This window comes from Spermophilus citellus (assembly GCF_964194105.1).
Source record: "Spermophilus citellus genome assembly, chromosome: 14".
Taxonomy (NCBI): Eukaryota; Metazoa; Chordata; class Mammalia; order Rodentia; family Sciuridae; genus Spermophilus; species Spermophilus citellus.
The window spans coordinates 75,164,440-75,190,677 of record NC_138194.1 but is presented as its reverse complement, the minus strand read 5'-3'; the positions used below and the strand labels follow the sequence as shown (position 1 = coordinate 75,190,677).

The 26,238-nt window shown below is 36.0% G+C and overlaps 1 protein-coding gene across 1 annotated transcript in view; it reads left to right on the top strand.

Moving 5' to 3' along the window:
- The window catches only part of RSPO2 (R-spondin 2), a 148,207-nt gene extending 134,850 nt beyond the window's left edge, over positions 1 to 13,357 (top strand). Inside the window, exon 6 of the mRNA XM_081266632.1 lies at positions 12,316 to 13,357. Coding sequence (XP_081122758.1) covers positions 12,316 to 12,431 — 116 coding nt within the window. The 3' untranslated portion in view covers positions 12,432 to 13,357. The remainder of the gene's footprint in view (positions 1 to 12,315) is intronic.
- The last annotated feature ends 12,881 nt before the right edge of the window (positions 13,358 to 26,238 follow it).

Genomic DNA, 26,238 nt, shown 5'->3' with positions numbered 1-26,238 from the left:
ACTACGTTCCATGAGGGTAGGACTAAGTTACACACTCACCAGTGGTGTACGAGGGTCACCTTTTCTGCCCATCTTCACTATATGACAATACTCATTGTCATTCATCTTTTTTAAAGTAGCCATTCTAACAGGTGTGAGGTGACATGTCATTGTGGTTTTAATTTCCCTGATGATTAGAAATGTTGAGCCTTATTAAACATATCCTTTGCCCAGGATATGTTCTCATCTCTTGAGAAATGTCTGTTTTGATTCTTTGCCCATTTATTAAATTGGGTTGGTTTTCTTACTATTGAGTAGTTTGAGGTCCATGGACTTTAAACTGAATTGCACTGATCCATTTAGCTCAAGAGGCAGTACAGATCCTTTAGTATTCCATGCTAAGACCATGAACAATCTGTTTTGTATCATATCATAGCTCACCAATTCTTTACATAGATTTTTTTTGGGGGGGTGAGGGGAGTCCAAACTTCAGGTAATATATATTACTGAAATTATAATGATTTGGAATGTGAATTCTCCTTGAATAACTTCAATTCAGTACTGATTCGATGAAGTTATTTTATTGCATCTTGATTTTTTTTTTTTTTTTACTAGTAAACTTTTGGTTTCCTGTGCTTTCCTTTAGAAGCTGAGGTGAACTAAACTGATAAGAACATAGTAACTGGAGAATGACAAGTCTGTGTGTACACATGTCTAATGGCTTCCTCTGATGTTGTTTATGTGTTTAACAGTCTCTATTTTTGATGTATGAAATGCTATTTTTAGTTGAGAACAAATAAATCCATTAAGAGTGGGTGTTTATTAAAACAACCAGAACATGGTGATTGTTTCTTAATATCTGGTATTCATAGGCAAAGATACTAGAATTCAAGATGATCCAGCAAGATTGTAGATCTTTAGAAACCATAGAAAATGTGATGTCTCTACTAATCGTGAGGTTTGCTGAATGTTTTATTTAAAGCTTGTAGACAAATGTTTTCCTGCAGTTGAAATCCATTGCTTGGGTAGTGGGCAAAGATTTTACAGTGACCTAAACAGTTGTTTGGTCTTCACTTATAGAGGTTATTTATTTTGTCATATGCTTATTTTCCTTGTCCTGTAAAAATAATAAGCACTTGACCATCCTGGACTTGTATCAAACCAATGATAGCCTCAGGCTCTATTTGATGAATTTAATGGCCCAGTCATTTAACTAAATGACAGTTTGAGGGTTTTGTAAAAGTTTATGACTGAAAGGAGGAGAATTCCAGTGACTTCCTCTCTGGCCCTCCAGAGAGTGCACCTACACGGTAGAAAGATGAGAGGAAGAATAGCACATTGGATAAGAGCGTGAGCGTGGGACAATACTGCCACTATCATTAACTGCCTGTGGCACCTTGTAGAAAATGACAATAAAGAAAGAATCTATTTCATGGATTTTTTTAAAAATATAAAGTGAGTTAAACCATGTAAAGCACTTGGTGTCTGGCAAGTGGCTTACACCTACATGATGATCATCATCATGTAAGGATTTGGAAGCAATTCATCGAAAGCACGTCTCCTCTTGGCATAGGCTTCCTTCTTTCTCCACTCCAGCTAATTATATCTTGACACCTTGGTACTTGTCTTACCTGAACTGAGAGGTACTGTTTTTGTCTTCCATTTTTGAAGTGCCAACTCTACATCCTAACTATGAAGAAGCCCCATATTTGATTGCAGTTATGTTTTTCAACTGCAATTTTGTTTTCTTCTCCCTCCCCCAGCTTTAGAATTTTTGTAAACCAACTAGTGTGCCTTTCAAAACAAACTATTGTTGAATAAATTGATGTTTTGTAGAGTAAATTAAGATTCTGGAACACAGGAGAAATGAATCGACTGCCCCATGAGTAACCTACAACATCTTGGCTGGAGCATCTAAGAAGGGCTCTTTGCTGAATCTGAATGTCATGTTCCTCCTGACAGGGGCAGCTTGATCTTTTTTTTTTTTTTCCCCCTCCTTGGGGCAACACCCACAAGCAGAATCCAGTGAAGGGAGTCCAGGCAGAACGAGATTGACTTCATTTCACATTTTGCAAGGTAGATTCTCAACGCAAGTGAGGAGGAGGTTGCCAAGTGTTTTGAAGCACGATCCCTTAGTACTACGTCTCTACCCTGTTCCCAAGTCCCTTCCCTTTCTGCCACACCCTTTCAGCAGAACTGAATGCTCCAGACTTGCATGCAGTTTTAATTTCACAATGAATTACTTCTGAAGGTGAAGAAAATTCTGCACTTTTATTTGAGAGTTATTTTTGTGCTGAGGGAACCTAGATTTTAAAAATCTCTGGAGGATTTTGGGCTTGGGAACTGGTTTTGGAATCACAGGGCTAAAAACATCTTCTAAATCCCAGGTGAAAAATAAGCAACCTATGTTTACTTTCTTCTGGGTATTACCACGGGTGCACGATTGATACTGAGTTGGAGCTGCTAAATGTGGTGTTTGACCCCAGGAAACTGAGGCTCGGAATGCTTTAACCCCAGGGAATTATAAATGTGAGAAACACTGGTTAAATCAAGGTCCATTGGGGAGCTAATGGAGCCCAGGGGAGCCCTGATGTGGTGTGGGGTTAGGTGGGAAGGTGATGCCTTCCTCTAGTATTATTAATTTGTTCAGAAAAAATGATTATGAGATCAAAGGCATTTTGCTGGGCACAAGGGATCCGAAGGGTACAGTTTAAAGAGTACAGGTTTAAGAACCCACCAGATGTTGGTTTGAATCACTGCTGAGCTATGTGATTTTGAGTTATTTACTTAAGTTCTCTAAACCTATTTCCTCATTGGCAAAATGGAAATAATGCTTACCTTGTGAGTTGTTGCAGAATTAGAAATAATACATATGAGAAAGCCTATAATGTACTATAACTTAGTTAGCATTCGTGGGCCAGGTATGGTATTTGGAACATCACACCTATTTTTTTTCCACCTTTCACATCAGTTCTGAGATGTCAGCTTAGAAATGAGAAAAGCAAGGTTCATAAAATATAAGAAACTAATCCAAGATCTCTAACTAGCAAAGTTATACTTTGAATCTAGGGCTGCATGACCCCAACCCCATGATATTAAACGTGCAGAAGCGGGCCCACTCTAGCCTTGTGTCACTCCACTCACTCCAGGGCTGGACCTGGGAGTGACCCATTCAAGAGCTGGGCAACCATTTGACTTGTAGATGGTTGAGGAATGCTGAGGGCTCCTCTTAGGAATATGTAATTGAGGCAAAGAGACCAAAGCTGTTCTAAGAGGGAGAGGTGAACTGAAAAGTAGCAGGTTTTGTTCAGGGCCAGGGTAGCCTATGTGGCTATGTATAAAGCCAAAGTTAATGGAGCCCAGAAAGGGTAGGAGGGTTTGTAATATGATGATTTACAAAGACCCTGTGTTTTGGTTGCTGATCACATTTGGAGTTTAGCTTTCCCCATGTCTTTTCTCTCTCTCTCTTGGTTAAGTTTGAGTACTGTTGTAACTTGTTTTTTTGGAAAGATGAACCAGGACTTTGTGGAACATATTGTCATTAAATTATAGTTATTTTTTTTAGCTATTTATAAACTATTAGAAACAGCCAAACAAAATTGCAATAGAAAGTGGCAAAGTTTATAAAGAGAGAAGTTCAAAGTGTTACAGGAGCACAGAGGAAGGGCTGTGTTTGTGATCCTTTGTGAAACATGCTTCCCTTCCAATGTCAAGTGTTCATGTGAGTACTGCTGAATAGGTGGAAGGCCTGGTCTAATCATGCATGTTCTGCTATAACCACCACGCAGAAAACGTAGCTTTTCGCTTGCATGTGTCTTTAAGGTCCATAGAAATTGGGCTGAATCCAAATTAAATAAATGCTTGCCATATGATGATAGTCTTAAATGTCATTTCTTGAACCTTTTTTTTCATTTGGTTAATGGTTATTGATTTAAGACCAAAGAGAAGGTATTAAATCCTCTTGTTCTAATGGAATTATCTTAGAAGGTACACTATGTTATAATATGAAGTCAGCTATGGAGGAACTTGAAATTCTTGTTATCCCCAAGCTCCTAATCTAATGAAAATAGTTGTATCATTTTCTCTGAGAAACCTGATGCTTTTTTTTTTTTATTTAGGAGTACCACATGAACTTAATAATTTTTTGCAAAATTTATTTATTTTGAGTAAATTTAGAGCATGTAGCTGTTTGATAAGCTGGCTGTATAGTTTGAGTACTTATCTTTTCCCATTCATCAATTGAGATTATGCATAAAACACAGCTCATGGTAACATAGGAACCACCATCTCATGTACATATTTAAGAAACTTTCCAGATTTCATCTTGCAAAAAGGTAAGCAAAAGAATAAGCAATAAGTCAATGCAATATGAATTTATAGAAAGCTTAAGTTACAGATGAGTTGTTACCTATACAGTACTTAATGGTTCGTAAAGGTTTTTTTTTTTTTCCACAGTTATGATAAGGTTGATAACTTATCTCATAGAACTTGATGAGAGTAATATTAGCTCTCTTTTAATGCTTTTCTGCCTTTCTTGAAAAATCAATTCTATAATTATCCTTTTTCTGGTGACCCTTTAAGACTACAAAAGTATGTAAGAGAGAGAGAGAAACCTGTGCTCCAAGCCCAGCTCTGCTACTAGTTATCTGTAAGATCATCTCCAAATTTTTTGTGTCTCACTTGCCTAGTATCTAACCCACTTTGCAGTGTTGGACTCATAAATGAGCCTTGCTGTTGCTCCACTGGCTCTCGGAGACCAACCGATTGTGATCTTTTGTCAGGAATTGCTGCACATGATCCAGCTTTCATCCTTGATACCAGATCTGTGTATCTTCTTGACCAAAAGATAGTGAAAATAATTTTTAGTTTTATAACTTTTCATAAAGACCTAAGCAAAAGATCTGTCCCTTACAGTTCTGCCAACTTCCCCATAAGAAAAATGGCAACCTGGGTTTGTGAACAAAGCTTTCCCCTAAATCACTGTTTGGATAGCAGAGTCATCATCCTAGAATTATATTCTCATTAGCCACCTTTACCCTCAGACATCTTTTTAAGAACATTCCAATTATGTTTTTCCTTGTGCGTAGGTCTGGTTACTTATTGTTTAATCCACTACAGACCTTATCTTTCACTAGAAAGAAAAAAAAAAACCTCTCCAACTTGGCTTAAAATAAAATATTTAAGAAATCATATGGCAGTATGTAAAAATGTGATGTGTAGCCGATGTGATTCTGCAATCTGTATTTGGGGTAAAAATGGGAGTTCATAACCCAATTGATTCTAATCTATGAAATATGATTTGTCATGAGCTTTGTAATGTTGTGAACATCCAATAAAAAAAAAAAAAAAAAGAAATCAGAGGCCCAAAGCTTCCCTGAACATTAAAACAACAACAAAAATCCCCCCAAACCCTCTTATCCAATACTCTTACTAAAGTAAAAGTGAATCATTGCCCCCTTGTGGTAGAATTATGTATTCATTTCTCACACAAACTGAAATTGTGGGGAGTTTTATTTTCAGCTTTCACCCAGAAACTTTGTCCTTTATAATGAGCCAAAAGTATTTATGAATTTTAGATAGCTTTAAACCTACATCTCCTTGCTTATTCTTGGTGATCCTTGGAACATTGCTTTGTTGCTTGAAGTGCCAGATATCTAACAGCTTAAGTTAAGCCAACTGGAGTGGTCAACATTTTATGGGACAAGTTGGAATCTCATTTCAATTACTTTGCTGTACTCTTTATCACTTCAAGTGAGTTGGTAGGGTCTTGGAAGTACCTTTTTTCCCCCATAAGTCATTTTTATACACCAGAAGAATGATTTTTTTTTTTCAGAACTGTAAAATGAAAATTTAAAATGCTTGGGTGGTAAACCTTAGTGTAATTAATTATAGAGCTCAGGTGATCTTCAGTGTTGGCTTTCTTTCATTTTCACCATTTTGAACATGAAACAAGATTTTAAAACCCAACAGGACTTCCCGTCAACAAGATAGGTATCGGATCTCATATCTAATAAAAAATCTTTTGAAAGAAGAATTGAGAAGTCTTAACTGAACAAGCCATTTTGTACCATTCTGATTATAATAAAAACATGGCAAATACTTAGGACAGTAACAGAGCCAGCTATTTTCTGTTCAGTTCATGGGTTTATTGAATCATAAATTAGTGTGATCTACATAGGTAGTATTCTGAATCCTGATATTTTGAATGACTTTCATGTTTGAATGTTTAGAGAAGTCCATTTTGTCAGCTATTTTGATTTCCAACAGTTATCACATTCTACCAATAGCCTTGTAAAAAGAACAACTACGCGAAAGTTATCTCTACATTGTAGGTTTTTAAAACACATGTTCTTTTATGAAGATGAAATGACTAAGTGACCACTTGGAAGATTGTCAAGTGATCACTTGAAATTCAAGATGCCCACTAAACTCTCCTTAGTAGGTGGCTTGTTGTTTTTCAACACTTTAATATTCTGCAGACAAACCAATAAATGTTATTTTTTTTCTCAGAACATTTGATCAGCGCAACCAATCATTAAAGCATTAGCTGTTGCTGGTCCTTTCAAAAGATAGCTATCTGTGAAATGTTTTTAGTGAAAAGAGGTGTATTTCTAAAAAAACCAGATGGATGTTACTAAAAATGGCACTTGAAGAACTTTGCACTATGAATAAGAAGGATCCAGTATTAGTTCATTTGCTTTATACTTTCTACCTTACCTGCACTTCTGACTCCCAAGCCGATGTAAATAATAATCTGTATACTTGAAAATTGCGAAGAGATTTTAAATGTTCCCACCACAGATAAGTTCATGAGGTGATGGATGTGTTAATTAGCTTTAGCTGTTTCACTACACACACACACACACACACAAAAAAAAAATTGTAGACCACAAATATATACAATCTTTACTTTTCAATTAAATATTGTTCTGAATAAGGGACAGTGAAAAGATTTTTATCTGAGGCTATTTGAGACGGCTGTGGTAGATCCTAGGTGTGCTCATCATATTGTCTACTTGCATCTATTTGGATTCCTTTCCAGATTTGGGGCAAGGGTGAGCCTTTATGAACTAACATCCATTCTCATTGTCTGAAGGGTTTAGGTCAGTAGTTCTTAATCTTTGATATCTTCGATCCAGTTATCATCAAATGCTGCACAGAAGAATTTGCTAAACACCACATTGAGTGCATTTGTATTACAGGCAAAGTTTTAGAGACATGCAACAGTAGTACTATTGGAGAGAAATTTTAATTGCTCTGGCCTTAAAATATGCAATACTCCAATTCATAGTTGAAAGCACAGTTTATTGCTTCAGTAATCATAAAAAGAAGAGGTCATGAAAAATTGCAGTTGGACATTTAGGTAATTTACAGTTTTTTTCAGTATTATACTAAACATCTCCATGTATAAATCTTTGTTCAAGTTTAGATTATTTTCCTAGGATAGATTCCTAGATCCCAGTCAGAAGTTATGAATATTTTTTAGTGCTTTGGTACACATTGCCAGATGGCTTTGCAGAAAGACTGTCAATTTTATATTCTTTTAATCGATTCCAATGCCTGTCTTGCCACATTCTTACCAGCTTTAGGTACTTTTACTTTTAAAAATCTTTGCACTGACATCTCATTTCATTTGGTAGTTTGAGTTGTTTATATTTATTAGCTACTTTTTATGAATTGTATTTAGGTCTTTTGTTTATTTTTGTGAGCTTTTAAAATATTTTAGGAACCACCTGGCATTTTTCCAGAGAATCATTCATCATTCTTAAATAAATACATTTCTGTTGCTACTTATTCTTGTGCAAACTCAAATTGCCCATATGAGAAAAAGAAATTGCCTAATTGCTATTCATTGTCTACAATTCAGACCATAGACTCAAGATCTGGAGCAAACTTTTCTGTTCTGCTCCAGAGTATCCTGTAAAGTATAGCAAGATTCACCAGAGTGGTGGACAAACAGGCTTCACATCCATCAATTTTAGCAATTTAAAAGGATGCCTCAGTCTCTGAACTTAAGTGTCCAAGGTGACATTATAAAGGCAGTGATATCCAGAGCATCAAAAATTTCTCCAAATTTAAGCAGTTAGCCTAGTCTTAGATGATCACTGTTGTCATAGTCCTAATTATAGTTCAATACATTGGTCATGTGGTTTACCTTTCTCTTGTTTGTATGTATATGTATGGAGGTAGTATGATGTGTATGTAAACCTGTATACTTTTTTTATAATTATACTGAATTTTTTATTCAGTTATTTTCCATCACATTTACCTTCACAAAGTCTTTCTAAAAACAGTATTTAGTAGGAAACCCTACACAACCTCTGTGCTTTACTGATGAAAGCACAAAAACTTTTGCTCCAATGATGCATAGATTCTTACCTGGAACCTAGTGAGAGGGAAACCATTTGAAGACCTTCCTTAAATTTGGGAACTTGGGAAAGAATGATTTTGGTGTCTAACTGGCAGTTGAGTCAGTATTTTCATAGTTTCACATAATTCATGGGTCTGCCTTATACATTGGTGCAGAACAGTGTCCCCTGTTTCTGATTCTAATGGCAGCAATCCACAGCTAGATGTTGGGAGTATTTCCATAAGGGGTTGTTCATTTCTTGCCACAGCTGAGTTGATGAGCTATTCCCTTGGAACACTTCCACATGTGTACAAGTCAGTGTGATCATATTGGTTAGACTGTGGCTTTGATAATCTTGTCTTGATGTGATGTTTTACATGTTTCATCTTATTGCTGGAAAACGACTTTGTCCCATAATGTCCCATACCTAGCTAGTGAAACATAATAATTGTTTTTTTTATTTTACAAATGAAGAAACCAAGTATCACGAATAGAATTCCTTACCAGACAACTCAGTTACATGACTTTTCTCAGTTAGAAAGCTTCTTCCCCAGAGGTTGCCTTTCCCCATTAAATCACACTGAATTCCCTAAATGTGGCAATATTTAAATCAGTTGTCATTCTTGTGTCCACATAACAGATCTTAAAAGATCTGTTCTGTAGACCCCATTCTGCCAGATCTTGAAGAGAGTCACTCTGTAATGATCTGCTGAAGCCACTACATTCCCAAAGCACTCACAAAAACTGTGCAGAATTTGTCACTAGAGTGAATATGGTGGAGGCTGACAATCTGCTCATAAAATAAAATTTGGTGTGGTGGGTATCTAATAGGGCAGTATTTATTCTAAATCTTCTTTCATAAACTTGAGAATAAGAAGAGCTAAATTTCCATTTGGGTGACTGGTATATTATACTTAAAATCCTTCCTGTGTAGCACAAATATCTTGAGAATGTGTGATAATCCGAAGTCTAGAAGTCATCTTCCAAGTGTCATATCCACAGATGAAAAGAAATGAAGAAGAAATAGAAATTAGCATACTTGCAAGCCCAATAGAACTTATTTTCATTATATATTTTTGTTGGCATTGATCTTCATGATAGATTTTCAAAAACATAATAAATTTGAGTTCAGAAGAAAACATATGTAAATCCTTTCTATACCTTATGTTTTAATATTTTTTATTACATTGAGTTGAGTTTAAAGTCAGAACAAACTATTATGGACCAAAAAATATTTTTAGTTAATTTAGGCCTGTCTGTGGTCACATCTTGGCTAACCATCTTAAATCTTTGGTATTTGCAATATATTCTACATGTGAAATGGGACTGGCCAGAAGTAAAACCAACCAAACAATAGCAGAGATGTCATTCAAAAAGATTTCTGAGAAAAATCTTTAGGATTTTCATCAGGGGCCTGAAAACATTATTAGTTGGAATTGGTATCACATAACCTATTGTCAGAGAAATAATTGTACAATTTGAAAAATTTTATATGACTAAGTATTCAGAAGCATTGCTGAAATTCTGGAAGAGATACTAACCACCTTATGCAAATATTGAGTAACTTCCCTGTTACACAATATCATATCAGCTCACAAACCCAATAACCATTGCATATTCACAGTTATATCAGAATAATAAATTGGGTGACACAAAATAGGCCACCTCAAAGGAGAGCTTATAGTCATTTTGTATAAATTTTCCATTAAAGTAGTGCACATATAATTTTCAACTATGTAGTCATGAAGAATTGAAATTGTGAATATGAAATGCTTTTGTTAAATAGCATTCATTAGTTTTCTTCTAGCAGAACACTTTAAGAATCTAGTTAGCCTATTTTTCCATTCACTTAATTTTGATTTGCTTTTAAAAGAAACTCTAGGCTTTATATAAACGAAGCATAAACCAAATGAATTTTTTAAATGTAGCCAACAATGATTTTTTTTTAACTAAGGAGTTTTGTAGTTATTTACTGAGAAAACTTTGTAAAACTTTATAATTGAAGATTCTTTTAAAATATCCTATTTTATGTTAGGTATTCCTCTCTGCCCTCATTAGGTGTGTCTCATCATTAGAGATAATGTTACTAAATAGTTGTAACTTTACAGCTGCTTTGATTAATGATGGCTTGGACTAAGGTTTCATTGGGTAGGATTAACTATGTTTAAAGATGGCAAAATGCCATTATAACATTAATGCCAGAATTTAATGAGAACCAGAAGTTAACTTCAAGGACCTTTATAATTTAATATGAGGGCATGATCATGTTCTCATTATTTTAATGTAGTGTCCTATTAAAGTAAGTTATTCTTTTTATCTTTTTTCTAGCAATAAAAATGTTTGCCTAGCAAACATCTATTGAAAATCGACATGTGCCAATCACTGTGCTAGGGTCTTGAAGAATATGACCATTTTCCATCCTCTATAGAAACAGATCCTTTCTGATCAGAAAATGAGAAGTGCCTCCCTTGATTTAGAAATCACAGGCCTCCCTTAATCTTGGATGGCTCTGGCCTCCTAAGACATGTATTTAGCTAATCTGGTTTCTTTTGGTATCAGTCACTGTCTCTATTGCCTAGATTGCAATGAAAAGGTCTAGGATAGTGAGATTTGTAGGTGTGGGGAGGTTGAAGAGTATTAATTAGAATTGGATGTGCATCAGTGGTGCTGATTACTGTGGCATCTAATGGCTGCACCCCACAGGAACAGAAAGCAAGCTTTGTAGAACTAAGAGATCCCACAGAGGTGGGGACTGTAGGAGAGGAAGAATAACTGTAGAATGTTTTCCAAGTTGACTGAAGAATCTTTCTGTGCTGAAGGTGTACAGCAGTGATTTACCTTCTGTAAAATACCAGAGATTCTAAAAGCCCTTTTCTCTCCTATAAATCCTATGGATCCTATGTGGTTAGAACCTACAGAGGGCAGTAGACCAAAACCAAATATCTTGGGCTCCTAATTTTTTTTCTTCCTTCAATCTTATGCATACATATATGCAAAGAAATGCTAAAACCCTCTACATTAAGACTATAGACCAGGGGGCTGGGGATGTGGCTCAAGCAGTAGCGCGCTCGCCTGGCATGCGTGCGGCCCGGGTTCGATCCTCCAGCACCACATACACATACAAACAAAGATGTTGTGTCCGCCAATAACTAATAAATAAAAAAAAAACTATAGACCATAACCATAAAGTATAAGATGTATAATATGGCAGAGGGAAAACTGTACCCCAAAACTCCTGGTGGAGGAAAGCCAACTATTTAGTTTGTGGTCTGGGCTTCCTAGTTGCTAAGACAAGAAAAAAGGAATAAGTTGGTGTGATTTTTCTGGTAGTAAAACAGTATATCAGAACAAACAAGTGTTCTTTTTGTTCGTGAACAGCTTGTCTAGGAGTTTAGAAAAGAACCCATAGACACATAATGCTGTCCCCATGAATTGTTATAGAAAGTTAAAAAGCATGGCACATATGTCATTTCACATACTGGTGTTTGGAGAACATAAAGGGAGTAATGTTAACAGCAAGACTCCCTTCCTCTGGGACAGGGAGAGGGTAGTTTGAAACTTCTGGTATATTTACTGTAGATAGGTGCTTATTTTCTTTCGACCCACTGACATGTGGAGCAGTAGAAAGATGTAAAGATGTCTAGTAAAGGGTAGCATTGTTAAAAGTAGGAGGGGATAAATTTTTGTGAATTTTTGTGGCAGGATGATATTTGAAAGACTGATCTGGCCGCTGGGAGGTTTTTAAATATGCCAGTTCCCTGTAACAGGAAGATCAGTCTCTGTTTTAGACAGCATATCCAATTTAGTAAATTATTATTATTCCGTCAAAATTAATGTGAACAATTTTCTCTTTGAGGCTGCTTTTTCCATAGGTGATGTTTTCCAGATGGGCTTTGTGCAAAACTCACAATGTTTTGTGTTTTCTTTCCTAAAGAAAGGGCCTTTTCTGACGTCTCTCCTTTTTAATTCTCCTTCCCCCATTGTAGGGAAGAGAACACCCAAGGCAAAGGAGAAGAGGAACAAGAAGAAGAAGAGGAAGCTGATAGAAAGAGCTCAAGAGCAACACAGTGTCTTCCTAGCTACAGACAGAGCAAACCAATAAAAGATGTGTATGGTGTCTGGGGGCGGGGTGTTGTTTTGCAAAGGTGCACAAAGCTACTCTCCACTCCCGCACACTGGTGTACAGTGTTCTTAGTAACATTGTGAAAGGAGGAGCCCCAAGCATGGTCTCTGGGTTATTTATGCTTTGATTTGAATCTGGAGCCTGCAAAGGCAGGAGCTCATTGACCTTAACCAGTGGAAGCTGTTATAAGTGCATGACCTGTGATTGACTGGGCGCATGCGGGCACTGCGGACATGCGGGAGGTGAGGCTGTTGACCACCACTGGAGAAGGCGCTTGTGCCTATTTATGTGAAAGAAGATGCTCGGCAGGCAAAGTGCTATTCACTTGTGACCTTTATTTCTCACATTGTGCATTTTCAAGGATAAATGTCCGTGGATATTTGCTTAGTGTTACCACATGGTGTTCTCAAGCATCTGTGACCTGCAAACTGTCCTGTGATGAGGCTGCTTTTTAGCTGGGGATATGCAACAGAAATTCCTGTTCAGTTTCAGTGCCGTGCTAACATGTACATATTCTGCTGGGGCTACATACAAAGTCCTATTTACTGTATATTTATGCTTTCTTGTGTGTAATAAGTCATAACTGATTAATATGATGTCACTTTGTTTCTAGTGGTTTCTAACCATTGTCTGGTAAAATGACTTAGTTTTGCAAATTGACAAATGTTTTGTTGCCTCTTGGAACTTGTTTTTGTGTGTTTGGGCTTATTTCTCATTGTAAAGATAGGATAAGCTAATTTGTACATAGTCAAATGACTGGTATTAAAGTTTCAGTATCAGCAGACCTTCCCCAGTCCGTGTGTCCCACAAAAAAAGCAGCATGTGACATCTGGCCATCAGAAGCCAGAACTCTGAGTCTATTATGTGATGGCTTTATGAAGCATGAAGAACTATATGCAATTGTATTACTCACAGTGTAGTTTATTTCTGACTTAAAAAAAAAAAGTTAACCCAATCCCTGACTTTTACTGGCACCTACCAATATTCTTGGCCCTCTCTAAATTTGTATCATGAATCCAGGAACAGAATTGAGGAGAAAAATGGTTGAATTGCTACAACTGCTGGTCAGATGTAAACAGATTTCCAGTAAGCCAGAATCCATTTCATATCCAAAACAGAGGAACATGATAGAAACTTCCCAGTCGACTTACAGAGCAGTTGTTTCATAAACATCACTGTCTACTCAGGGCAACAGGTTATTAGTTAAAAATTGGCTTCTTTTAAAACATCATTACCTTCCTGACTGATCCAGGAGAAAACTTAGGACTAAATAAATGGTTGTAGATTATTGAGGAAACCAAAGTAAGGTAAAACCCTTTTTTCACCTTGCATTGGCAAAACTACCTCTTCATTTTTGTTAACATTTGAGTCAAAAGCATCTTACGGATACGTATAAATGTCATATGCATCATTATGAAAATATTGCTATGAGATAATAATAAGCCATATATGAATGTTGTATACAACTTTAGGGTTTGCATTTAATCCTAAAGTGCTCACCTCCTTTCATGTCTATTTACACTATATTCTTATTTACTAAGTGGGGAGGGGTCTCCTTTATATAGTGCTTCATTGTTAATAAGTTGATGCCTGTTCTGTTTCTGTTCTTTTGTGCATTAAAAACTTTAAAATTAATTTTTGTGGATTTTTTACTTTAGGAATACATTTAGGAAAAAATGCAATATTTTTTTTACAGCCCTCTTTCCAAATAATGGTCCTTAAAAATTTTTAAATTTAATAATATTATTTTCAGGGTATGTTTCACTATAAATTATTAGTAGTTAAAAGTGACAATTTGAGACCCAGAGTTCTTGTTCCAATCCGGAGTTGACTGGGATAAATCTCTCCAGGACAGTTTTGGTATCTGTGAAGTGGAGATCACAGTACTATGTGCATGTAGGGCTGTGTTTTAAGGACTAAAATATGTAGTCATATTGCCATTTATGTAGATTCCACATCAGTGTACTAACCCAACTGTGAATCAAGAATATTTGAAAAAAAAATTGTACTGAACATGTACACTTGTCATTGCCTAAATAATACAGTATGACAACTATTTATGTAGCATTTACATCATATTAAGAGTTGCAAATAATCTAGAGACAATTTAAAGTAAATGGGAGGATATGCATTTTATGCAGATACACCATTTGATACGATTCAAGCATCTTTGGATGTTTGTCATCCATAGGGACTCCTGGAACCAATGCTGCACAGATACCAAGGGACAACTATGAGAATTGTCTTGGGGAATATATTTGGTGAAATGTAAAATGCATGCTCATCATAGCATGGTATATTTTAAGTACTACACAAGTTATTACCTGTTATCTTGTTCATTGGACATTTTCTTTCAAAAATTTCTCCTTACCAACAATAATATATTTATGAAAGTATTAGAATCTTTAAATTTATTGATTGGTGCCTAGCCATTATTTGCTAAAACTTACATTCTCATGGGAATTTATTTACATCTACTTGATTTCTGTCTCCTTGTTATAAACAACATATATAAACTGAACTCATGTAGTTGCAAGATGCAGTTAGGGAGATACACCAATCTAAGTATTTCAAACAGGAAATTTAACATCATAAATTGATTATGCAGGTGATACATGAGCCAAGAAACCAAGATGGATTACTAGGACAACCTAGAGAGTAGCAACAACAGGAAGCCTCTATCATCCTTAGGGTGAAAAGGGTTACCCAAAAGGTAGAATTTCCAGAACTCAGATGCCCAGGCCCCCCACAGAGAATTAGATAGCTGGGGCAGGAGCTGGAACCAAGGACAGAAAGCTTGTCTGGTAGGAGCTGAAGTCCTAGAGATGACCTGGTCACTATGAGAAATACTGCTTGAGCCAAAGTGAGAGGGAAGAAATATGGACGTCCCCCTTTCCCTCAGTGTCTGCTGTTGTTCAAACCTGTCGGGCAAAGGATTCTGGGTAACACAATGTTCCGTGATACATAGGGTAACTCTAAGAGCAAACAGATGATCAGCAGAACCACCAAGACCTGTCTCCAAAATTACTCCTCTTCCAACCTTCATAGTTAAAAGTATCTTTTATCTATTTTGTTGCTTAAACAAAGGCTCTTGTATTTATCATTGACTTCCGTGGTTCCCTGTATAGGATCAATTGCTAAATTCTAATGAATCTACCTTAGAAACATCTCTTTACTTTCTTTCCATCTCTTCCATTTTTTTTCTTTTGTCCTAGGCCTGGTTCTCTGTCTCTCTAGGTTATTTCATTATTCCTAAATATTATTCTCATCCCTGGATTACCTTCCTCCAATTATACCTTTGTTTTTACCAGTTGTCTTATCTGTCCAGCTGTTATTTTGCTAAATACCTCCCTGTTCCTTAGTCTTTAAATTTTTCCACATTGGATGCCACACTTTTAATGATTGAATGGACTATAATGATTATTTTTGTAAAATTTTCAGTTCCTTAATGGTAAACTTTGACATGCTCAGTATCTTAGCTGATACTTTTGGAATCGTGAAGGTAGAAATATAATTGCAAATACAGCTTTAAAAATAGATGATAAACATGCTAAATCAGATTAAGAGGCTGAGCAGTCCAAAAAATAATGCGGAATAAAGGTTTAGACAGATTCCCATATGAATCTATGACGAATCATAGATTTGAATCAAACTGCCACGTGCTGCCACTTCAGCTCTAGCAGACATTGTTAATCACATGCTTTTAACCTCTGAATAAAACACAATACTTTCCAATAATAGGGTTCCAAAGGAATACCACCAACAGATTGGAGTTGAGAGTCACAGCTTTTTGCTTCCCAGGTTCAAGTTAATGCCTTCAAGAATGACAATTGTCTTTATCCAGGAATCCTCCTTGGAGCACTCCATGTAGTATATTTTTAAACTTTTATATGAACGTATCCTTAAAGACAAAAAAGCAAATTCGTAACTCTGGGATTATAACCAGATCATGTTTATTTGACTTCTGATTTTACTATAAAAATTCATGCAAATTTTGCATTCTACTCAATGAAGTGTCTTCATTTTAAATGCAAAATGGTTCCCCCAGCATTCCCAAGAAATCACCTTCCAGTAGATGTACCATGTTTATTAGGACCTGAGTTTCTCATTACTCCTTGGCACATAGCCACGTATGGGAGAAAGGCATATACCCCTCTTTGAGAAACTGAGCAGCAGTCCTTTCATAGAGGCTTTGCCCACTAACTCCTCTTTGGGTTTTATAACCTCAGCTCAGATGGTGGCATGCTCTTTATATGTACATCCAGTTTTTATCTGATTCTCTTCTACTAGCTCCCTCTGTCTTGCTAGTTTAGTTGTGATTCAGCCATAAACCTCCTTCCTCATGTCTTTTTTAGCATGCACAAAATCCCTTTTCTGTAAAGAGCCAGGGAATAGATATTTTAAGCTCAGTGGCACATGGTCTCAGTCTCAACTAGACTCTGCTGATGTGCCTTCCCCAAAGCAGCCATATTCAGCAAGTTAATGAGAGGGCATGACTATGTTGCAATAAAAATTTAAAAGCATATTACATAGTTATTGTGTGTTATGATATATCATGACTCTTGATTTTTCCAACCATTTAAAAAATTTTAAATTGTTAGCTTACCATCCATGAAAAAGAACATGACAGTCTGGATTTGACCTCCAGTCCGAATTTGTTGACCCCACCATGGAAGACAGGTGGTTGGTTAATGTACTAATATTCTTGCAGACTCTAAGAGGCTACCTTCATCTCTTTCTCCACAATCCACACTGCCCCAGGAGGAGTCCAATAACGAAGGTGTTGAATGCATATGTCATTTTAATAACTGGGTGGTTAAAATAAGGGATAAGTCTTAACTTTATATTGCCATTCTTGATATCTCACTCCACTTTTAGTTTTCTCTCTTATTGTCCATAGGCTATATTTATTTCAGGGCCAGACCTAATGTGAAATAGTAACTTAAAAAGCAAAATTATTTTTTCCAGTTTCTCTGACTTCCTCATTGATGTGAGTAGCATAATTATCTCCCAGTGTGACCTCATTCCTGCATTTGAATCAGAGAACCGTGGACTTTGTCTTCTATTTCTTCCTCAGCGAGGCCTCTCCATCCTTCCTCTGTGATACATGTCAGTGGTCTTCTCTTCCCTTGTTCTTGTAGCTGCCCCAATCTAGGTGAATTGATGCTGTGGACTCATTTTAAACACAGCCAAGAAGACACTTTAAAAATGATTATTCAAAGTATTTATTGGCTTCTTTACTGTGCTTATGAGACCCATACTTCCTCCATTGTGCCTCCCCTTATCTTAGTACATGTTCCTTATTAGTGTTTGGCACCCATGTTCTGTCTTAGCCTAAGAAAATTGAGTATGCACCAAATGCCTTTTAAGTATAAAACCTTTTCAATAATGATGGCAGATAATGATTGACTGATAGGTAATTTTTTAGGCCAATGTTTGGTATTATCATGAGGACTTCTATGGAGTCAGAAAATGTAACATAATAAAGGCAGGCATGTCAGAAAGGCATCTCTGGGGAAGTATTCCTTTGACATGAAGTCTGAGTGATGAGCATATGAAAATCTGGGAAATAACAGCACAGATACTGGAAAGATCTAGTGCAAAGGTCCCGAGGAGCAAACAGGGTCAGGATGATCAAAGTACAGACAAAAGAGAGGAAATTTGGGAGTACAGTCAGGAGTAAATGGAACCAACATAAGGTCAGGAATAATGAAGGACCATGAAAGCTTGGATTTTAGTCTAAGTTCTGGGAATAGCATTGGAAGACTTAAAGTAGAGGAGTGATGCACCCTGATTCTTGTGCCCTTTGCACTTGGTTTGCTGTGTAAAAGATGTATTTTCAGACTGAAACACAGAGACACAAGATAGCAAGTTATTGCAATAATCAGGTGATATTATTAACATGAGCTAGTGAATAGTAGAAAGGAACCAGGTTATACTTTGGCAGAAGAGTACTCAAGACTTGCTTAATTGAGGGCTGGGATTGTGGCTCAGCGTTAGAGTGCTCATCTAGCTTGTGCAAGGTACTGGGTTTAATCCTTAGCACCACATAAAAATAAATAAAATAAAGGTATTATGTCCAACTACAACTAAAAAATTAAAAAAAAAAGACTTGCTTAATTGAATGTGGAGTGAAGAAAGAGAAGGAATCAAAGATGTCCCCTAGGTTTCCTGTCCTAAGCAGTAGGGCATTTAGGGGACATGGAGAAGACTAGAGAATAAGCCAAGTCATCTCTCATATGCTAAGATTGAGATGAATGGGATGTCTAGGCAGAGACAGAAGAAAGCTGGATATCAATCTGGAGTCTAAGGAAGGGGTCAGAGCGAAAATTTTGGGATATATCAGTATATAAATGGTGCTTAGACTCATGGAACTCTATGGGGTGACCCAAGGGGAGAATGTTGAAAGGAAAGAGAAGATAATTCTAGAAACTCAAACCTTCAGTAATAACCAGAGCATGAGACAACATAAAGTGATAGTGAAAAAGTGTCCAAGGAGGAAAATCAAATGCTGGTCGTCACTAAGAGTGATCAAGAAGAGTTGGGATTCAAAGTTTACAGAGTTTCCTTCCCTCTGTTTCAGAATAAAAATCTTGGGAAAAGTGAAGGACAATTAACAAAAATTTGTAATAATTGAGGGTTTTGGTCTTCTCAAATTTATTTCCTATTGTATATTCCAACAGTGAAACTTAACGATGGTTTGTAATCTCTTGAAAATGGTTTCAATGTAGAAAGCACTGAAAATATGTCAATACTTAAAAGGTTTGGAAACTACTCTTCACATAAATGTGATAATGATACTTAATTTCAGGTTACTGTATCACCTACCAATTTCATCTACATTTATGATGAAATAATTATCTCAATGACCCTACAAAGAATTTTCCTTTATTTCTTTCAAATTCAATAAAACATATCAAGTGAGCAGCAAAACAAGCATTCTGTGAATTACAGGTCCTTGGGTTTGTAATTTTCAACATGAGGATTTTTAAACTTGTAATTATTGAGTTACTCTGGTAGCAGCTGTCTGATGTAAGAGCATACATGTTTGAACAGAGTTATATATTGCATGTGCACACAATCATGGTATTTAACAGGAAAGCAAGATGGTGGTAAGTGTACTTTTTTCAGTTTTCTGTGTAAAATGGGACACTGAAAGTTCTAAATACTTGCATTCCATTTTAAAATTACATAAATGTGTTCCTAATCTTGTTCCCTATTACACATGCTTGTCCTGTTTGCTCAATTCTACATAAACTACGTGGAAGGACTCAGTGTGGTAGAGACTTCTTTCAGTTATCCACAGCCTGTTCTCTCTGATGCACCAAGGAACATCCGATTTTTCAGTCCTTTTGAGTTATATGGGTCCTGGGGATGCTTTTAATCACTGGGGTTGGGATGGGAGTTATGTGTCAATTCAGGGTTGGGCACTTAAGAGCAGATATACATCCTCTATGATCTCTTTTTCCTTTGGCCAAGATCGCAAGAGTAGAAAAGCCTGGATCTCTGAGCTACTGAATTGAAAATAGTTGCCTTGCATGGCTTCCCAAGATTAATCAGAATTTTCCCAAGCAAAAACATGAATATTTATTGTATTAAGTCAGTGATATCATGGGGTCATTAGTTAAGCTTATGGATTTCTCTGTAATTCAGTTTTATGGTTTGCTTTTTCTAGAGATCAATAAACTATCTTACTTAATTGAAATCTGATCAGTAGATACAGAAAAGCAGAAAAATCAAATTATTTGAGCAATATAATCACATAAATTTAGAACTAAAATACATGTACATCTACTTTTTAAAAAAATACCTTTATTTAATTATTTTATTTTTTATGTAGTGCTGAGGTTTGAACCCAGGGCCTCACATGTGTGAGACGGAAATTCTACCACTGAGCCACAATCCCAGCCCCTGTATATCTACTTTTAATGAAGTATCTCCAATAACAGATCGATAAATATTCTAGTAATGATAATACAACTTGACAACTTTTTCAGAGATTTATATAATATTAGGAGGTCAAGAAAGTACATCATCACTACAAATTATCTCCATATGCCTACTCTATGCAGTAAATAGAGGCAAACTATGAAATGGTATTAGTGATGGCTTATAATTATTCTATTAATGAGGTTGATTCCTGGCTGTATTCTTTCATATCATATCATTGACCACCCTCACCACAAAACATAGCTCCATCCAAATCCCATCTTTTTATGGACTGAACTGTGACCCCAACCTCAAACTTGACAAAATCCATTGTTGAAGCCCTAGTTCTCCATGTGATTATATTTGAGCTGGGCATGGTGGTGCATGCTTATAATTCTAGTGACTTAGTAGATGGGGGCAGGAGAATGGCAAGTTTGAGGCCGACCTTGGCAATGAGACCCTGTCTCAATGTAAAAAACAAAAATGGCTGGGATGTAGTCCAGTGGCAGAATGCTGTTGGGTTCAATCCCTAGTACTTCAAAAATAAGGTTTAAAAAAGTGATTGTGTATGGATACAGGACATTTATGGAAGTAATTAGGATTTAGTGAGGTCATAGGATGAATTCCTAATCCAATAGGACGAGTATCCCTATAAGAATGGGAAAAGAGGGCTGGGTTGTAGCTTAGCGACAGAGCGCATGCCTAATACTATAGTGTAAGGCACTGGGTTTGATCCTCAGCACCGCATAAAAAATAAACAAAATAAAGGCATTCTGTCCATACACAACTACAAAAAAAAAAAAAAAAAAAAAGAATGGGAAGGGACATGGAGAATCTGGGCACATAGAGGAATGGCCATATGAGGATGTGGATGGCTGTCTCCAAGTCAAGGACAGAAGCCTCTGGAGAAACCAAACATGCCAACACCCTGGAGTCTTAGACTGTCAGTCTTCAGAATTGTGAGAAATACATTCCTGAGGTTTAAGCTACCCAGTCTGTTCTCTTCCTTTAGGGCAACTTAACAAACTAATATACCATCTTTCACAAGGGAAAATCACCTCTTTGATCACCTCCCTGACTTGTCGTTCATTGATACCCTCCTCCGGAATTTCTATAGTGAATATAATTTGAAACTTAGCAATACTTTCAAATAAAATACCTTAAATTTTCTTCAGCAATTGAGTATTTTTTTGTTCCATTAACTGGACTGTAAACCCCGTGGAGGAAGAGCCCATGTTCTATATTCTTTTTAATCAACATAATTATATAGAGTAAATATTCAGTAAATACTTGGTCAATTGAGAGGATTATATTAATGATCTAATATTTTCTTATAGATTTTTGTAATTACCAAAGTATGACCCAGCCCAGAATCCTACAAGAAAATTCTTGTGAGGGTTAGGAAGATAAAATTTATATTATTTGTTACTATTTTTTTTTCAGTTACAATATTAAATTTCTCTAAAAGATGTGATTACTACACTAATAATTATTTCCTATTGTTTTTTGAAGATAATTGTGCTTCTGTGATCTTGCTCAGTGTTTGAAAGGGTACTAAAAAGGAATCAAGGCAATTTATCTCTTTTAATTGACTCTCAATTTATCAGATGAGTTCCCAATTCCATGTAGTTTACAAAGTGATATACACAGTGGAAGTTTTAATTAGAGGAGTAGAACATCTGTTTTAAGTGTGACAATTTTGCGATGAACCAAGTGACCTGAGATGAATTGCTACAGGTTTTCTTTGTAATGAGAAAATTTGGACTTGCCCATTTTCAATCATGCGCTATACTCAGTTATAAAGAAACAGTGAGCACTATTATCCACGGGTTCATTAAAACAGCAAGTCCAGCATCCTATGTATCTCTTTCTCTCTTGGTTCCACCCCTGCGCCTTTGGTGCTGCCAGTTTGTGTGTGTCTCTGAAAACACAAATTATTTTGTCGTGAATTTGTAGGTAAAACAATTCCTGAAGGTTCTCCATGTTCTCTAGTTTGTTCTGAGGTTGCATTATTAAGAGCTTATGCAGCATCAACATTGATCAAATGGAAAAAAAAAAGACTCCCCATCAATGTACAGCTCTAAGCAAAACCACTTACAGATTATATAAATGTGTGTTGCGGGGGTGGGGCGGGGTGCATGTTAATGGCACCAGTGCCCAGGTGGCCAAATTTATGTCCATCCTCTTGATCTGATAGTACAGAGAGCATGGGGAAGAACTGGTAATGAACCAGGCTGAAAACAGATGGCGACTCCATGTGTGTATGCTGCTGAAAACCTACAAAGGGGAAACATTAAATACGTGTCTTTAAATTTAAATTAGTGCATTTCCAAAACACAGGCTGCTGAGCTTTTGAAAATTGGCTAGCCGAATGTGTTTCATCTTATAGTTTTGAACTCTGATGTGCTTTGTGGAGTAGCAACAGACAAAATGGATGGTATGTTAGTTACCCTTTCTTTAAGCTCCTCAATATCAGTGGTGCTCCACTGTAATTAGGTGTTTGTGTGGAGTCCTTTGTCATTAAATTTGCTACACCCTAATTAGGAAATTTGGAAAATTCAAAAGACCACCATCTAAAAATTGGCACCAATTATTAAATATGTTTTCTTAGACTTTTTATATATATATTTTTTCCTCTGCAATACTGATTTGAGTTTAGTGGTGAAATGATTTATTTTAAAACTTTTTTTTGATGTTTAAACAAACAGTATTTTATCAAAATGAACTAAAACATATGACATTCTACTGGTTGCATCTCTACTCAGGATGTTTTGGAGGTAGTTGGGTCTGAATCTCTCCAGAAATGATTATTTCTTTGATTTACACTCAGAGACAAATAGAACTGGTACTTAAATGCCAATCCAAACACATTCCAGAATAATTTTGGGGAAAAGCTACCAAAAATTTTCCTATGATTCTGTTAGGGTTTTGGATTATTTAATATAAAAGTATATTAAAAATAAGTCTAGCTGAAGGTTGATTAAAATTTAGGGCATATCCAGAGCTTGGTCTGGGCTCCCCAGGCAATGGAGTTATAGGAAATCAGGGCCTAGGCCAAGATGAGCAGGAGTGATTTTCTCTGCCTCATCCCTCTCCTTGCCCTGCATAAATTTTTGTTCTGATATTACCTGAGCAAGTCCCTCTACATTCTTCCAGGTGAGCTCAAACTGCCCAAGTTCAAAGTGTATTCAATTTAAATCTGACATTCCTGAGTTTACCCAAAGTGGCAGGACTTCTAAGTGGGGCCGGTTTCATACTCCTGTATGGACTTACTTCAGTAGGTCCTGGTTCTATTCTTTCTCCTTCCTAGATTCTCATTTATTCTCATTCTTTCTCTCCCTCCCTCTCTCTTCTCTCTCTCCTTCACTGTCTCTGGTAACCAAATGGTGTATGAACATATCTGACAAAGGCAGTTTCTTCCAGGATCAAGTGTCTACTGAAACTAAATCAAACTCATCTTTCTATTGTCTTGTTTGATATTTGACATCAAAATGTGTGTCTGCTTAATTTCTTTAAAAGCATTTATAAAGCATAAATTAACATTAAATACCAAGCAATATAACTTACATTAAGATATGTAAGACCTGACTGTGCATAATCTTTATTTGCTTTAAAAACACTCCTAAAGTCTTACAAGATACCAGGTCTCATACTATTCGTTGGGAGGGAGGACATAGGAAAAATACATGGTCTATGACTTCAAGCAGCATGAAATAATATAATATAAACAGAAGTGCAAAGAAGCATGGGATAATTGGAATACAAAGTGTTAAAGTTACAGCTAACACATGGAAAGGTTCTACTACCATTTTCAATGAGATTGGATTTTATCAATTTAATAGCAATTAATTTACCAATTAATGAATGAGTAAAGAAAATATGGTACAGATATGCAATGGAATACTATCCAACTGTAAACAAGATAAAATACTGTCACTTATGACAACATGAATGGGACTTAAAGTCATTGTTAAGTGAAATAAGCCAGGCACAGAAAGACAAATACACACTCTCATGTGGAAGCCAACAAAGTTGATTTCATACAAGTAGAGAGTAGAAAGGTGGCCATGAGAGGTTGGGGAGATAGAGACATGTTGGTTAATAGATACAAAACTACAATTAGAAGAATTAAGTTATAGTTTTCTAGAGCACAGTTGGGTGGTTATATTTAACAATAATTTATATTCCTGGAAGACAGGAATTTGAATATTCCCTACACAGAGAAATGATAAGCATTTAAGGGAATAGTTATAAATTTTGCAGAATTGATTACTGCACATGGTATACATCTATCAAAATATCACACTACTCCATGAATAAGTACAATTATTATATGTCAAAATAAAAAATAGTTCTATCATCTTAAAATATAAAAATGCAAAAAAGAATATTAAAACTATCTATGATCTCTTCTCTCAAAAAAAGCATTACTTTGAACATTTTAGGGCCTTAGATATGGCTCAGTGTTTATGTACCCCTGGGTTCAATCCCTAGAACCAAAAAAAGAGTAAACTTTGAACATTTTGGTGTGTTCCCATTTTTTAATGTATTTGTATACTAAAAATAATTAGAAGGATACTGATTTAAATATAACTCTATAATTCTTTTATAAAAATTTGCCTTATCTCAAAATGATGTAGATAAATACTTAATGTGTTATGTGAAAATAAATCATTTATTTATTACACGCTTAAACTGATTCCAATGTTTGCTATTACACTTCTGTGAAATTCAATCCATACATTGAACTGGACCTGAAAATGCAATCCCTTCCCTCAAATAGCTCATTTCCAGTAGAGAAGACTGACTTGTAAGCAGGATCAGTTCCATAATTAGTGAACTGTAGGATAACTGGAAATGCAGAGCATGCCCCTTCTTTAAAAAATAGGAATTTCAAGGGAGCCAGAACAAAGCATTAAAACCAAGAGCCAGTCCCTGCTAGGTACATACCCTGTGCCACTGCACAGTCACATGCCCACAAAGCCAGTCTTAAGATGTAAGCATAAATGTGAGTTGGTACAGAATAATATCCTAATGGAAGTGAGTCTTATAGCATAAAAGGAACACAGTGGAATATGGACTTTCATCTGGATAGTTCTTGTGTCTCTCCCAATTAGCATGTAGTAATCAAAATAAATCTGGCTGCTTTTAAGAACAACAACAACAATCAAAAAAACAACAGGCAATGAATCATACCTGCAAAGAAAGCAATAGGCTTATGTAGGCTGACTACATCCACTAACTAGACATTTGATAGCATGTGTCATTTTAAACACTGACTTCAACATTTGGAGAAGAAAATCGTTTTCATATATGAAGACTAGTGAGGCGGACACATGGGATGAACATCAATATGTTTGTGATTTATTCCCTGATCTATGGGAGCCAAGGAAACTTACATTGTATTCCTTTTTTCCTAACCCAGTCAAGACAATATAATTCTAAGAAAGCAAATGAAAAATATTCCAGCACAGGACATCAATAGTTTTTTACAATAAGAGTGAACAGACCAACAGACCTTTTGGCTTTTCTTATTTGGATTAACTTCAATGTCTAAAAGTTGCTAAGTAACACTTTTAATAATAAGAGATTTCAAGGCCAGGAAATTAATGATCCGTGACCCTATTTAAGAGAAATATTAGTGCATCGTAAGGCGAGATGGCTGAATACAGTAATGGGAACTGTGGTAATACACTTAACCACTTTCATGTGCTACTTTTTCATTGCTGCTCACAGTCGATTTGGCATGACACTATTTTTTTATTAGATCATTTATGAAGATTATTTCATCATTATCTCAAGTTAGCTAATAATTACATGGGAAAATAATGATACAAAGAGGAGAATTATTGTGTAG